A 16,711-nucleotide genomic window follows, 5' to 3' on the forward strand; every position below is an offset into this window, starting at 1 on the left:
TGTATTTTCAACTAAGTAGTTGCTTTTTTCAAACAAAAAACAATAAACTTTAACCAGAAATAGTTTCATTTTTAGTCAAATAATTAAATTTTCAACCAAATAATTGAATTTTCAAGACCAAAAGACACATAAAAAAATAGTTGAATTTTTAAAAAAGAATATGAATTCTTGATGAAAAATGTAATTGTTATGTCAACCACACAAAAAAAAAAGAATTTTTAACAAAATTGTTGAATTTTTGACTAAATACTTTAATTTTATACCAACAAAGGTGAATTTTTAACAAAAAAAGATTAAATTTCAACCAAAAACAGTTACACTTTAGACAAAATAGTTAAATTTTTAATCCAAAAATACGAATGTTTTAGAAAGCAATTAAATTTTCAAGCCGAAAGTTTAATTTTCTATCAAAGAGAGAAATTTTCTACTGCCTTTATGAAATTTTAACAAAAAATTCCACCAATCGGTTGCATTTTTAACCAAAATAAGAGGACATTTTAAACCAAGAAGATTAGTTTACTACCAAAGAAGACGAATTTTGAACTAAAAAGATAAATTAAATTTGTTTAACAAATAGTTCAAGTTTTAGTTAAAAAAGATGTATTTTTAAGAAAATAGTTCAATTTTGAACCGAATTGATGGATTCTCAACAAAAAATAGGGTGTTCGTTTTAATCAAAGAAAAAAGTTCCCGGTTTTTTCCCGGTTCGGAAAAAATTTTCACGGTCAATGAAATTTAAAAAAATCGAACACTAAACCTAATTGTTCTATTCGAATTAATAAGAATTGAATTGCAAAAGAAAGCAATCTAACTGAAAGTCTTGAATTTTAAACTTCAAAAATTTGAAGTTTAAAATTTGTTTCATTGAACCCCGAAAAATAAAATTCCCGACACTGTAAAAATGCCGAATTGGAAAATTCCCGAAAATTAAAATTCGCGAATAATAAAATTGTTGAAAAATAAAAATACCGAATTGGAAAATTCCCGAAAATTAAAATTCGCGAATAATAAAAAATGTCAAAAAATAAAAATATCGAATTGGAAAATTCCCGAATAATAAAATTCTCGAATAATAAAATTCCCGAAAAATAAAAATACCGAATTGGAAAATTCCCGAAAATTAAAATTCGCGAAGAATAAAAAATGCCAAAAATTAAAAATAAACAAATTGGAAAATTTCCTAATTATAAAATTCTCGAATAATAAAATTACCGAAAAATAAAAATATTTATTTGGAAAATTCCCGAAAATTAAAATTCGCAAATAATAAAATGGCCGAAAAATCAAAATACCAAATCGAAAAATTCCCGAATAATAAAATTCTTGGCAGTTAATAACATTAACTAACTGGAAAATTCCCAAATAATGAAATTCCCGACAGAAAATTAACGAATTGGAAAAATCTCGAATTTAAACAATTACAAGTTTTTATAAATATGTTTTATTAATTATAAATACATTCATGATTTTTTTTAAATTCCTGAATAATAAAATTCCCGAATTGTAAAATTGCCGAAAAAAAAATTTGCCGAAAAATCAAAATACCGAATGGGAAAATTCCCGAAAATTAAAATTCGTGAATAATAAAATTGCCGAAAAATAAAAATACCGAATTGGAAAATTCCCGAAAATTAAAATTCGCAAATGATAAAAAATGTCAAAAAATAAAAATATCGAATTGGAAAATTCCCGAATAATAAAATTCTCAAATAATAAAGTTCCAGAATGATAAAATTCCCGAATAATAAAATTGCCGAAAAATAAAAATACCGAATTGAAAAATTCCCGAATTAAAAAATTCTCGAATAATAAAATTACCGAAAAATAAAAATATTTATTTGGAAAATTCCCGAAAATTAAAATTCGCAAATAATAAAATTGCCGAAAAATCAAAATACCAAATCGAAAAATTCCCGAATAATAAAATTCTTGGCAGTTAATAACATTAACTAACTGGAAAATTCCCAAATAATGAAATTCCAGACAGAAAATTGACGAATTGGAAAATTATCGAATTTAAACAATTGCAAGTTTTTATAAATATGTTTGATTAATTATAAATACATTAATGATTTTTTTTTAATTCATGAATAGTAAAATTCTTGAATAATAAAATTCTCGAATTATAAATTTCCCGAATAAAAAATTGCCGAAAAGTCAAAATACCGAATTGAAAAATTCCCGAAAATTAAAATTCGTGAATAATAAAATTGCCAAAAAATCAAAATACCAAATCGGAAAATTCCCGAACAATAAAATTGCCGAAAAATAAATATACCGAATTGGAAAATTCCCGAAAATTAAAATTCGCGAATAATAAAATTGCTGAAAAATCAAAATAGCGAATTAAAAAATTCCCGAATAATGAAATTGCCGAAAAATCAAAATATCAAATCGAAAAATTCCCGAATAATAAAATTATCGAATAATAAAATTCCCGAATAAGAAAATTTTCGGCAGTTAATAACATTAACTAACTGGAAAATTCCTAAATAATGAAATTCCCGACAGAAAATTGACGAATTGGAAAATTCTGGAATTAAAAAAATTACAAGTTTTTATAAATATGTTTGATCAATTATAACTACATTATTTTTAAATTCAAGCAATTAATTTTTGAAATATTAAGTATTAAATATAATTTGAAAAAAATCATTGTATTGATAATGAAGAAAACATAATTATAAAAAATTGTACTTGTTTAAATTTGGGGAATTTTAATATTCGGATATTTTATAATTCGTCAATTTTCTCTCGGGAATTTTATTGTTCGGAAATTTTCCAATTCGGTATTTTTATTTTTCGCAATTTTATTATTCTCGAATTTTATTTTTCGGGAATTTTATAGTGAATTTTATAGAATTTTATATAATAAATCACTAAATTTAAAAATATTCAAAATTACACCATTTTAAGCAATTTTAAATTCTAATTTCAGCTCAGAATTGAATAAAAATTGAAAATTCCCTATTTAAACTAGGAATTTTAATTCTTTTCGAAAAAGTTTCATTTTAACTAATTTTAAGAATTAAAACTTTTTGGAAAAATTCCCTGATCCAATTCATAACTTAATTTTTTCGAAAATACCTCGTTACAACAGAGAAGAATAATTTTGTTGAAAAAATTCAATTTTCCATTGAGAATTGTTATTCTCCTGGATAAATTCCAACTCAGAATTGGTTGAAAATTCCTTGTTCAAATCCGGAATTTTAATACTGTTCGAAAATTTTCAACTTAGAATACGAATTCATTCTGATAAAAAATTGCCTGTTACAGCTCGGAATTTATTTAAATTTTAACATTCCCTTTTAGAAGAAGAATTATAATTTTTTTTGAAAAATTTCCTGTTCCAATTTAGAATTTTCTTCCTTTTCGAAAATGTTAAGTGCTGGCTCGGAATTGGTTAAAATTTGGAAATTCCCTGTTATTATTCTGAATAAATTCTAGTTCAAAATATAAATTTGTAAAAGATTGAAAATTCTCTATTTAAATTATGTTCAATTATTTTAATTTTAGATAATTTAAAAATCCTTAAAATGCTACGAAATTCATTTTCAAGATCTTGAAACATCTACATGTTGTTTCGAATTGTTTCAAATTCAGAAATATTATTAAAAGATTTTTACAACTTCTCCAAATTCAATCTTTTAAAATTATTCGAACTTCCAATAATTAAAAAAAAATCATTTTCAATTTTCTTAGCAATTTAAAAAAAATGTTTTTATTAAACATCTTCTACATTTTTTGTTCTACACCGGCCAAAATCTATATTTGGTTTCAAATTAGGCTCGATTTGTTCTAAGAATAATAGGTGTTCAATTGTTATTTATACATAAAAATTTAAGAATTTGACTTACAAATTGAAATTTTTTAAAATGAACAATTAAAATTGTAATTTTCAAAGTTTAGTTTTTTTGTTCCGTTTTGAGTAATTTATTTATAATTATTAATTTTAAATGAACAGCCAAATATTTATAAATATTATGTAATTGTTCTTTTTTTTCATTGCAAAATTTCAAATTACGTGGTTTAAAAATGGAATATTTTAGACTGACATTTAATAAAAGCCTTTAATTATAAATATATTATTTAAAAGTTATTTTAAAATGAAAAATAGTTTATAAAGTTTCAATAGGGCGTTACGTTTTCAATTATTATTGATTTACAAAATTTTTAAGTGGAATGCAAATTTAAAAATTATTCATTAATTCATATTCACAGTTAATCAATCAAATGAATTTAACTAATTATTTAAAAAATGGTTGAAATCAAAGTTGGGCGGATTTTTTTTCTAAAAATTAATTTTGTACAAGAAAAACAAACTAATTATTAATTAAAATAAATAGTTAAATTTTCCGTTGGAAAAATTATTTTTATTTAAAAAAAACTGGATTTGGTTGAAAATTGAAACACTTGGTTAGAAATGAAACTTTTTTCGTCGAAAATTCAACTACTTACATTTTAAATTGAAACTCTTTCGTTAAAAATTAATTTTTTTGGTTTTAAGATTAATTTCTTCTTAAAAATGTAACTACTTTGTTGAAAATATATTTTTTTGATTAAAAATCAACTATTTCACTAAAAAAATTAACTATATTTTGTTCAAAATCTGCTTTTTCTATTAAGAATTAAAATTATATTATTAACGGAAAATTCAACTATTCTATTTTTGGTTGACAATTGATATTTTTTAGATGAAAATTCAACCATTTGGTTTAATATTGATATTTTTCATTAAAAAATTTAATTATTTGTTTGAAAATGTATGTGCTTATTTATTTATACCAGTTGAAGATTCATAATTTTAGAAGATTCTTTTTTAATTTAAAAATTTAACTATTTGGTTGACTATTTGTCTTCTTTAATTGAAAATTCGAGTATTTCGTTAATTAATGTTATTGTTTAAAAATTTATCTTTTTGATTGAACATTCATCTCTGGTTGAAAATGTAACTACTTTGTTGAAAATCAATTTTTTAAAATAAAAATTGAACTATTCCAGTATGAAATTAAACTATTTTGTATAAAATTAGTTTTTTGTTTGTTAAGAATTAGATTTTTAACAGCAAATTTAACTTTTTCGGTTTTTTGGTTGAAAATGTATCTTTTTTGGTTGAAAATTCCTCATTGTGGTTGAAAATTAATTCCTTGAAATTTAAATGTCCATTTTGGGTTGAAATTTTATCTTTTCTGGTTCAAAATTTAACAATTTGGATAAAAATGTCTCTTTTATAATTGAAAATTCAACTTTTTCGTTCGTAATTCACATATTTTCTTAAAAATCGATTTTCTTGTTTGAAAATTATCTTTTCATTTTTAAGTTAATCTTATTGTTTACGAATTTGATTGAAAACTTCTTATTTCTTCGGATGGAAAGGGATTTTTTTGGCCGAATATTGAACTTCAAAAAAAATTTTTATTCTTTGGTTTGAAATTATTTTATTTTTTAAACTGAAAATGTAACTATTATTTCAATTTAATATTCCACAATTGTAGGCAAAAATCCATCTCTTTGGCTGAAAATTATTTTTTTGACTAAAAATTTAATGATATAGTTTTTGGTTGAAAAATTATCTTATTTAGTTGAAAACTTTTTTTTTGTAGAAATGAAAATTTTAATGGAAAATTAATCTTTTTGATCAAAAATTAAATTATTATAGTTGAATTCTCATCTTTAATCAAAAATCCATCATTTTGTTTGAAAATGTAACTTTTTTTTTAAGTTGTTTTTTTTGTTGAAAGTGACTTTTTTGAATGAAAATATAACTAGTATTCCAGTTAAATATTCCATAATATAATTTAAAAATTCATCTCTTAGTTTGAACATTTATTTTTTGACTGAAAATTTAATTATGCAAGTTTCAGTTGAAAAATCATATTTTTTTGTTGAAAATTCGTCTTTTTTGGTAGAAACTGATTAAATAAGGAATGTCAATATTCCATTTCAGCCTAACATTTTTTTTTATTTCAAAATTCAACTATTTGGTTAAAAATTTGTCTCTTTATTTAAAAATTTAACTATTCCGATAAAAATTAATGCATTTTGTTAAAAAGTTATTTTTTTGGGTCGAAAATTAATCTTCTTGTTTAAAAAATTCACTGTTTTCTTGGAAAATTCAAGTATCCAAGTCAAATATTTATAATTTTAGTTAAAAATTCATTTTTTAGTTTACAACATCAAACCTATTTGGTTTAAAGTTACTCTTTTGTTAAAAATTAATTTTTTTCGTTGTAGATTTATTTGTTTAATTAAAAATTCATTTCTTCGGTTCAAAAATGAGCTGTTTAATTGAAAACTTTTTTTCTTTGGTTGAAATTTTTTAAACTGAAAATCTAAGTATTATTCCAGTTGAATATTTCATAATTTCACTTAAAAAATCATCTCTTTCGTTGAATATTTATTTTTTGCATGAAAATTTAATGATGCCATTTTTGGTTGAAAAATTATCTTATTTAGTTGAAAACTTTTTTTTTTGTAGAAATGAAACTTCTTGGTGAAAAATTAATCTTTTTGGTAAAAAATTAAATTATTCTAGTTGAATTTTCATCTTTTCAGTTCAACTATTCCAATTCAATATTTACAATTTTAGTGGAAAATTCATCACTTTGTTTAAAAATGTAACTATTTTTTAAAAATTTTTTTGTGGAAAGTAATTTTTTGCATGAAAATGTAAGTTATTGCAATTGAATATTCCATAGTTTTTGGTTTAAAATTCATGCGTTTGATTAAAAATTAATTTTTTAACTTAAAATTTAATTACTTAAGTTTAGATTTGGTAAAAAATCAATTTTTGTTTTTGAAAATTCAGCTATTTAAGTTGAAGATTCATTCTTTTAATTGAAAACTCTTATGTTTTGTTTAAAATGATTTTTTAAACTAGAAATGTTACTGCTTCATTTTCGATTAAAAATGATTATTTTTTTATTTAAAAATTCATATATTATGTTTAAAATTCGTTTTTTATGTTAAAAAAGAATTTTTTTCAATTAAAAGTTTAAGTACTCCATTTTTTGTAAATAGTTGCTATTTTTTAATAAAAATGTAAGTATTTGTTTTAAAATTAATTAATTTTGCAATTTTTGTTTTTTGTTTTGTGGTAAATATGAATATGTAACTTTTTTTTTACCGGAAAAATTGAAGAAACTTGACCGGGAATTCGACATCATTTATCGAATCGCCACCCTGATAAAAAATATCGTATAAATCATAAGCAGTGATGCCAATGTTGGCACGCTGTGCTAATGCGCTTGCGTTAGGGCCGCCCGCTGGTTAGCCGCTCTTAACGCTCCATTAAAAATTACTTTGAAAACAATTCTCATAACTTACGTCAATAATTAATTTTTTTTAATGCACAAGAATGAATATAAATTGTGTAACTCTTGATTTCAGGCAAAAAAAATATAACACATATATTCTATAAATAACAGTTTATTTCCATTGAATTAAATACCAGAGGCTGAAATTTTTTAAAGAAAAATCCAAATATTATCATTGTAATATTATGCAATTAACTGCTATATATTAAGCTGCTGAAGTATTATACGGTATTTCAAAAAATATTTCTATTAAAAAAAAAAAGGTTTGTGAAATAAAAGTCAGTCTTTGGAGTTCAACGAAAATAAACTGTTATTTATTAAATATATATTACAAATTTTGATCTTGACCGAAATTTAAATTACAAGAGTTGTTTTTTAAAGTAATTTTGAATCGCGCGCCAAGTAAGGCTAACCAGCGCGCGGCCTCACGCAAGCGCAGTACCACAGAGTGCGAAGATTGGCATCACTGATCATAAGGAAACGGGACTTTTTTGAGTTATCTATGTTTTTAGTACTCGTCAATAAAGTCCCTCTTTTCCCCCTTGGTGCGTAATGTATCTACAACAGTGAAACAATTTTTCAGATGGCCAGTTGGTCCAATCCAGACCTTGGAGTCTGACCCGATTTTTGGGGGAAATCTATAATGTTATCTCGCTATAGTGAGTAAAACTTTCCTGATTTTTTAATAACTATGAATAAACTCATAATTATTAAATGAAATATACTGTGATAACTTGAACCGTTTATTTAGTTTCAGTACTCTGATCAGTCCGTCTACAAATCGGCATGGAAATAGATATTCTCGCGATTATAGACCTGGTTCAGGGTAATTAATTTCTTATTATAAAATATATTTTTAATCCAAATTTAGGCCTCGAACTCACCACATTATTTACACTATTTGACACTATTTTACTATTATTTCGAGAAAAAAAATATACTAAAGACACTATTTTCTCGATAATCTCCCGCCAATGCCACTATTTTTTTACTTTTCCTCGAAAATTATTTTTCAACTTGTTCCATAAATGGCGGAAATAACGTAAAGTTTTTTTTCGGAAAATTTTAGCCACTAATTTTTTTCGTTAATTTATTTAGGGGCCTTTCCAAAATAACATTAATTCATTTCTACAAAAAAAAGACTTTTTATCTAAGAGAGATTTTTCAACCAATAAAAAAAATTCACTTAAAGTGTTGAACTTTCAAATAAAAAAGACGAGCTTTCAAGAAAAGAGTTGAATCTTGAATTAAATACACTTAATTTTTTAAACAAAAAGATGGCTTTTCAGTCATAAAAATTAATTTTTTAACTAAAAAACAAATTTACACCAAAATAGTTTGTTTTTTCAAATGAAGAAACAATGTTTGAACTAAAATGAAGAATCCTGAACAAACAAAATACATTTTTAACCATATAGTTGAATTTTTAATCAAAAATATAAATGTTGTATAAAAAAGACAAATTTTTAACAAAGTGCATAAATTTTCAATAAAAAATTTCAAGAAGAAAAAAAATGTTCAACTAAAGAAATGAACTTTTAACCAAAAAATGAAATAGTTGAATTTTTAATTAAAGAAATGAATTTTTAACTGAAATTGGAAATCTTGACAGCTAATGAAGAATTTTTAACCAAATAGATTTTTTTCAACTTAATTTTTTAATATTCTAACACAAATTTTAAACAAAATATATGAATTTTCCACCAAAAAAGATAAAATTTCAGTTAGAAAATACATTTCAGACCAAAAATAATTTAATAGTTACATTTTCAGTCTAAAGAAATGAATTTTTTTACTGAAATTATGGATCTTAAAAAAAAGAATTTTTAACCAAATAGTTAAATTTTTGACGCAAAAAATTAATTTTCTACTAAAAAGACAAATTTTCGACTAAAAATAGAATCGTTAAATTTTCAGTAAAAAGAATTTATTTTTGGTTACAAAAATAATTTCAATATAAATTTTCAATCAAATATAAATTATTATTGATAAAAATAAATATAATTGTAAAATATGATAATAAAAAAATTATTTAGTAGGTTTTATTTGAGGAATAAAAAATAAATTAATAAATTAATAATTTTATGACAAAGAAAAATGTTTCAACCAAAGAAATGAAATTTTAACCAAAACTATGAATTTTTAACAAAATACATAAATTAACTAATTTTTGACAAAACAAATGGGATTTCAACTAACATGATAAATAATCAAATAAAACGGATTAATTTTTAATCAAAGAGTTGCATTTTTAACTTTAAAAAATCATCTTTCTACCACGATTTAAACAGAAAAAATGAATTGATTTTTCAACAAAAAAGTAATCTTTTACAGAATATATAAATTTGTATGAAAAATATATTAATTTTGATCAAAATAGTTGAATTTCCCATGAAAAATATGAATTTTCAAGCAAAAAGGCAAGTTTTCCACACACACAAAAGTTCAATTTTTTTGTTAAAAAGTTTATTTTTTTTGTATAATTAAAAGTTTTAATGAAATTTAAAGCCAAAGAGTCGAATTAAAAAAAAGTTGATTCTTCATTTTCAACTGGATTTTTAGAATTTTTAATTAAATTAAATTTGGATATTGAATATAAATTTTTAATAAAATTGTTACATTTATAACCAAATAATAAAATCTTTAAATCAAAATCTAAAAATGTAAGAGTATACTTTTCAACCGAAATAATTAATTTTCAACCAAAAAATAGGATTTATTATTAATTAATTTTTTTTATTAATTAATTGTTGAATTTTCTAGCTAAAAATACAAACTTTCTACAAAAAAATTGAATTCTCAACCCGAAAATGTGAATTTGAAAAAAAAATTAATATTGTAAAAAATAATTAAATCTTCATAAAAATATATGAATTTTTAACCAAATAGTTTAATTTCCCATGAAAAATATGAATTTTCAAGCCAAAAAGCTGAATTTTCTACAAAAAAGTTATATTTTTTGGTTAAAAAATCAATCTTTTTTTTAATTGAAAATTATTAATCAAATTAATGAAATTTGAAGCCAAAATATAAAACTTTCACAAAAAAAAAAAAAAAACAGTTGGTTGTTCAACTTTAATTGGATTTTTAGAATTTTAAATTTAATTTAATTTAAATCTAGAATTAAAATTTTCAATAAATTAATGAAATTTCGAGCTAAATAATAAAATGTATTTTTAACTAAAAATTTAATAATATACTTTTGAAGGAAAATAATGAATTTTCCACCAAAAATAAAAGGATTGATTATTAATTAATTTTTTTAAATTATCAACAAACTTTATAAATGAAATATAATTTTCAGTCCGAAAGTATGAATTTTCGAAAAAAGTTAATTTTCTACCAAATAATTAAAGTTAAATAAAAATAGATTAATTTTCAACCAAATATTAAAATTTCCCATGAAAAATATGAATTTTCAACTAAAATTATGAATCTTATACAAAAAAAATAAATGTATTTATTTTTATACTGAGTAGTTGATCCAGAAAACAGTTGAATTTTTAACCCGAAAATATGATTTCCCAACCAAATGGTTAATCTTCGACAAAATAATTCAATTTTCTTTAAAAAATATATTAAATTTTAACCAAATAGTTGAATTTTCCATGAAAAATATTAATTTTCGAGTCAAAAAGGCAAATTTTCTACAAGAAAGTTCTGTTTCTTGGTTAAAAATTCATTATTTTTATTAAATTAAATACTTCAATAAAATTAATGTAATTTGCAGTCAAAGTATCAAATTTTCAACAACAAAAAAACAGTTGATTCTTCAACTTTAATTGAATTTTTAGAATTTTAAATTTATTTTAATTTGAATACTGAATTCAAATTTTCAATAAATTAATGAAATTTAAAACCATATGATTAAATTTTTAAATAAAAAATGTATTTTTTACTAAAAAATGAATAATATACTTTTCAATGAAAATAATAAATTTTCAAAAAAAGTAGGATTAATTATGAATTAATTTTTTTCAATTAATTTCCAACTTAATACCAAAAAAATTTAATTCACAGTCCGAAAAAGTGAATTTTCGACAAAAAATTAATTTTCTACAGAATAATTAAAAGTTTCATAAAAAAGATAAATTTTGAACCAGATATTAGAATTTCCCATAAAAAATATGACTTTTCTACTAAAAAAATTAATTTTTAACAAAGTAGTTTATCTTTTAACTAAATTGTTAAATAAATGATTAATCATCCAGAAAACAGATGAACTTTTAACCCGAAAATATTATTTTCCAACAAAATAGTTAATATTCTATAAAATAATTAGTGTCATAAAAATAGATTAATTTTCAACCAAATACATATTAATTTCCCATAAAAAATATGAATTTTCGAGTAAATTTTGTTCAAATTAAAAAAATTTGAAACCAAAGTGTCGATTTTTTAACAAAAAAAAAACAGTTGATTCTTCAAGTGCAAGTAAATTTTAAGAATTTTAAATTAAATTTAATTAAAATATTGAATTCAAATTTTCAATAAAATAATTAAGTTTGGAATCAAATAATGAAAATTTTTAATAAAAAAATGAGTTAACTATAAATTCAATAGTTTACTTTTCAACCGAAATAATAGGATTAATTATTAATAATTTTTTTTGAATTACAAACTTTCTACAAAACAATTGAATTCTCAAATTGAAAATGTGAATTTGCAATAAAAAACTTAATCTTCTACTAAATAATTAAAGTTTTATAAAAATAGATTAATTCTCAACCAAATATTAGAATTTTCCATTAAAAAAATATGAATTTCTAACAAAATAGATTGTTTTAAAACAAAATTCTTAATTATTAATATTTTTTAATTTAATTTATATTATATATTGTTATAAAATATATATTTTCTTATTCAATTCACATTTTAGTGGAAAGATGAGAAAAATTTTGCAATAAATAAATAGGAATCTCGATAAACTAAATAATACAATTTTAAATAAACATTGAAGTTCATTTATAAAATTTGAACATTTTTATGATTTTGTTTAAAACCATTTTTGACACTATTTATACTATTTTTCATCTCTAATCTGAGTCCGCGAAAGCCTGAAAATAACAAAAGAAAACAAAAAATATTTTTATTAACAAAATTTTATTTTATTTTTTCAGCCCGCTTCCACCATCACGGCGAATTGGCAGAATAAATAATACACCGAGTGTCAACGTGCCTGGTGGCTGCCGAAGTTGTCAAGGATAAATGATAAAATTGAATTTAAAAAAAAAAATCTATTTAAACAATTAAAATGTCTCTTAAAAAAATGGGAGTTTTTAATTCGAGAATAAAGTCTCAACTAATTCTGATATTCTGCGTTTAAACAAAAAATGTATTATGAACATTTAAATTATCTAAATTATATGTAATAATTTTCGACAATATTATTATTTTTTGGTTTTTCGCAATAAAGTATCGATTCAGAAAATAATTTTTCTTTCCCGAATTTAAATTTTCCCACTAAAAATATGTTTAAAAATGTATAGAAAAAAAGTTATTATTTTTATTACGCTATCATACTATTTTTTTTAAAATAATTAAACAATGATTCTAAAAAAAAAATTCAAATCAAAACCCTTTTATATATATTCGGTTTTGGTTGAAAAATCAAATTCTTCTTATAAAAATAAATATACTAAAAATTTTAAAAAAAATTTTTCACCAAAAAAAAGTTCAATTCTCAACAAAATATATTCATTTTGAACTGCAATGATGGAATACTCAATTCGATTATTTAAATCTTTAAATAAAAAATCACGTATTAACTAAAAAAAGAAATTAAAAAAAAATGTAAAATTTTCAACTTGAATAGATTAAACTTAAAAACAAAAATTCAACAAAAAAAATAACAGAATTTTCAACAAAATTTTTAAATTTTCAATTAAAAAAAAATTCAACCAAAGTTATCAATTTTTATCTATAAACGATCAATTTAAAAAAAAAAAGATACATTTTTAACAACAAATATAATTATTAAATATGCATTAAATAAATTGGTTTTCGGTACGAAAAGAAAACGTATTTCTAAAAAAAATAATGACTACAATGATGAAAATATTCAACTCGAATATTTAAATTTTCACTTTACAAAAAATTAAGTATTAATTTTTTTTAATTAAAAAAAATATTAAGATTTCCAACCGTAGTTCAAATTTTAGTGTAAAAAATGTCAAAAAAAAAAACGAATTTTTAATAAAATTGTTAAAGTTGATATTTGAACCAAAAAAAAATTAATTTTAAATAAAAAAAAGTTAAATTCAATCAAAGAAGATTAATTTTCAACCAAAAAAATAGTACTTTAAAAAAAAAATATAACATTCCTACAAAAAGAGATGAATTTTCAAACAAAGATGACTTTTTTTTAACCAAAAATAGATGCATTTTTAATCAAAAAGCCGAATTTTTTTAGAAGGCAGTTTAATTTGCAATTCAAAAGAACGAATTTTCTATCGAAAAAGATAATGTTGAAGAAAAATGTTAATTTCCGACCAAAGAAGACAAATTTTCTACAAAAAAATTAATTTTCCACTAAAAATATAAACAAATTTTCAAGAAAACTGTCGAATTTTCAATCAGGGATAAGTTGTCAATTAAAATGATCAATCCAAAACTAATAACAAATTAATTTTTAACGTGAGTTTAAATTTTAAACAAATTTTTGAATATTTAACAACAAATTTTCATCCAGGAAGATTTATTTTCAACCAAGAAAAAATAATTTTCATTAAAAAAAAAAAAAAAAAATGAATTTCTAACAAAATTATTAATCTTTCAACGAAAATATATTTTTTAAATTAAAATGATGAATTGTAAAGAAAACAAAAATGTATTTTTAACAGAAGAGTTAAACTTTCAACTAAATAATTGAATTTTAAACCAAAAGGATGAATTTTCAACCGATAAAAGACGAATTTTTAGTAGAAAAATTAAGTTTCATTAAAAAAATTAATAAATACATTTTTAACCAAACATTTGAATTTTCAACTTGAATAGTAGAATTTTGAACCAAAACATAACTGTTCAACCAAAAAGATTAATTTTTTATAAAAAAAAAACAACAAATTTCCAACGAAATTGTTAATTTTACAAAAAAAAATATAATTTTTTCATTAAAATGATGAATTTTAAAAAAAACAAAATGAATTTTTAACAAAAGAGATTAAGTTTTAACTGAATAGCTGAATTTAAAACAAAAAAAATTAATTTTCAACCGCAGAAGAATTTTCTACCAAAAAATAACTTTTTAAAATAAGAAGATTAATTTTTTATAACAAAATAAACCACAAATTTCCAACGAAATTTTTTATCTTTCAACAAAACTATGATTTTTGTATTAAAATAATGAATTTTAAACAAAACAAAAATTTATATTTTTTACAAAAGAGGTTAAATTTCAACTAAATAGTTGAATTAAAAACCAAAAATATTAACTTTCAACCCAAAAATTCGAATTTTCAACTCGAATAGTAGAATTTTCAACCAAAAAATAACTGTTCAACCAAAAGGCTTAATTTTTTATAAAAAAAATAACAAATTTCCAACGAAATTGTTAATTTTTCGACAAAAATATGATTTTTGTATTAAAATTAAGCATTTTAAACAAAGGAATTTAACTTTCAACTAAATAGTTGAATTCAAAAACAGAAAATTTAATTTTCAACTAAAAAATCGAATTTTAAACCAACAAATAAAGTTTCATTAACAAAAAAATACATTTTTAACCAAACATTCGAATTTTTAACTCGAATAGTAGAATTTACAATAAAAAAAATAACTTTCCAACCAAGAAGATTATTTTTTTGTAAAAACAAAAAAATACAAATTTCCAATAAAATTATTAATCATTCAACGAAAATATGATTTTTCAATTAAAATTATGAATTTTAAACAACAAAAATGAATATTTAACAAAGGAATTTAACTTTCAATTAAATAGTTGAATTTAAAACAAAAAGGATTAATTTTCAACCGAAAAATACGAATTTTCAACATAATGATTAAGTTTCATTAGAAAAAACAATAAAATAAAAATAAATACATTTTTAAGCAAACAGTTTAATTTTCAACTTGAATAGTAGAATTTTCAACCAAAAAAATAACTTTTCAACCCAAAAGAATGATTTTTTAATAAAAAAACCAGAAATTTCCAACAAAATTGTTAATCTTTCAACTAAATAATTGAATTTTAAACCAAAAAGATGAATTTTTAACAGAAAAATTTAGTTTCGTAAAAAAAAATACATTTTTAACCAAACGGTTGAATTTTCGACTCGAATAGTAGAATTTTTAACAAAAAAAAAATAACTTTTCGACCAATAGGATGCATTTTTTTATAAAAATAAAAAAAAAACAGGTTTCAAAAAAAATTGTTAATCTTTCAAGCAAAATATGATTTTTCAATGAAAAATATGAATTTTAAACAACAAAAATGAATTCTTAACAAAGGAATTTAACTTTCAATTAAATAGTTGAATTTAAAACAAAAAGGATTAATTTTCAACCGAAAAATACGAATTTTCAACATAATGATTAAGTTTCATTAGAAAAAAAAATAAAATAAAAATAAATACATTTTTAAGCAAACAGTTTAATTTTCAACTTGAATAGTAGAATTTTCAACCAAAAAAATAACTTTTCAACCCAGAAGATTGATTTTTTAATAAAAAAACAAGAAATTTCCAACAAAATTGTTAATCTTTCAACCATAATATTTTTAAAAATTAAAATGATGAATGTTAAATAAAACAAAAAATGTATTTTTAACAGAAGAGTTTAACTTTCAACTAAATAATTGAATTTTAAACCGAAAAATACGAATTTTCAACAGAATAATTAAGTTTCATTAAAAAAAAAAAAATAAATAAATATATTTTTAAGCAAACAGTTAATTTTTCAACTTGAATAGTAGAATTTTCAAGACTTGGTTAGGTGGAGTGGAAGTGTGCGAATGTGTGTCCATATCGACGGAAGTATTTATAAAGAATTACGGTTATTGTATGATATTATATGGTGTGAGTGGTGATTATTAAGTGCAATAAAAGTAGGCTGATAAGTGAGATTAAAAAGTGACGTTTAAAAAGGTATTTGTATTTTATTATTGGCGACATACGTAAGGGGTTAAAATTTATAGGTTAGATCGAAAAAGTATTAAAATGGCAGAGAACGAGGGAAACAAGGAACTGGTCACGAAGTTAGGTGTAACAACAGCAGATGGCGCGAAGTTTAATAAAAATACCGATATCGATAGAGACAAGACTGACAAAACTGAAACAACTGAAAATAAACTAGAAAAGACAGACGAGACGAAAAAACGGGGTAGAGGGAGACCACCAAAAGAAGAAAAACTAGTAAGAGAAGCTCAAAATAACAAAAAGATAGATGAGATATTCAAA

At 21.3% G+C, this 16,711-nt stretch overlaps 2 protein-coding genes across 2 annotated transcripts in view; both read left to right on the forward strand.

Annotated features, from left to right (window-relative positions):
• Positions 1-12,750, forward strand: part of LOC117176719 — a 14,969-nt gene extending 2,219 nt beyond the window's left edge. Inside the window, exons 2-4 of the mRNA XM_033366981.1 lie at positions 7,900-7,975; positions 8,068-8,142; positions 12,437-12,750. Of these exons, the coding sequence (XP_033222872.1) occupies positions 7,900-7,975; positions 8,068-8,142; positions 12,437-12,524 (239 nt within the window). The 3' untranslated portion in view covers positions 12,525-12,750. The remainder of the gene's footprint in view (positions 1-7,899; positions 7,976-8,067; positions 8,143-12,436) is intronic.
• Positions 12,751-16,471: 3,721 nt separating this feature from the next.
• The window catches only part of LOC117175894 (HBS1-like protein), a 9,040-nt gene continuing 8,800 nt past the window's right edge, over positions 16,472-16,711 (forward strand). The window contains exon 1 of the mRNA XM_033365718.1: positions 16,472-16,666. Coding sequence (XP_033221609.1) covers positions 16,472-16,666 — 195 coding nt within the window. The remainder of the gene's footprint in view (positions 16,667-16,711) is intronic.

This window comes from Belonocnema kinseyi, chromosome 7 (assembly GCF_010883055.1).
Source record: "Belonocnema kinseyi isolate 2016_QV_RU_SX_M_011 chromosome 7, B_treatae_v1, whole genome shotgun sequence".
Lineage (NCBI taxonomy): Eukaryota > Metazoa > Arthropoda > Insecta > Hymenoptera > Cynipidae > Belonocnema > Belonocnema kinseyi.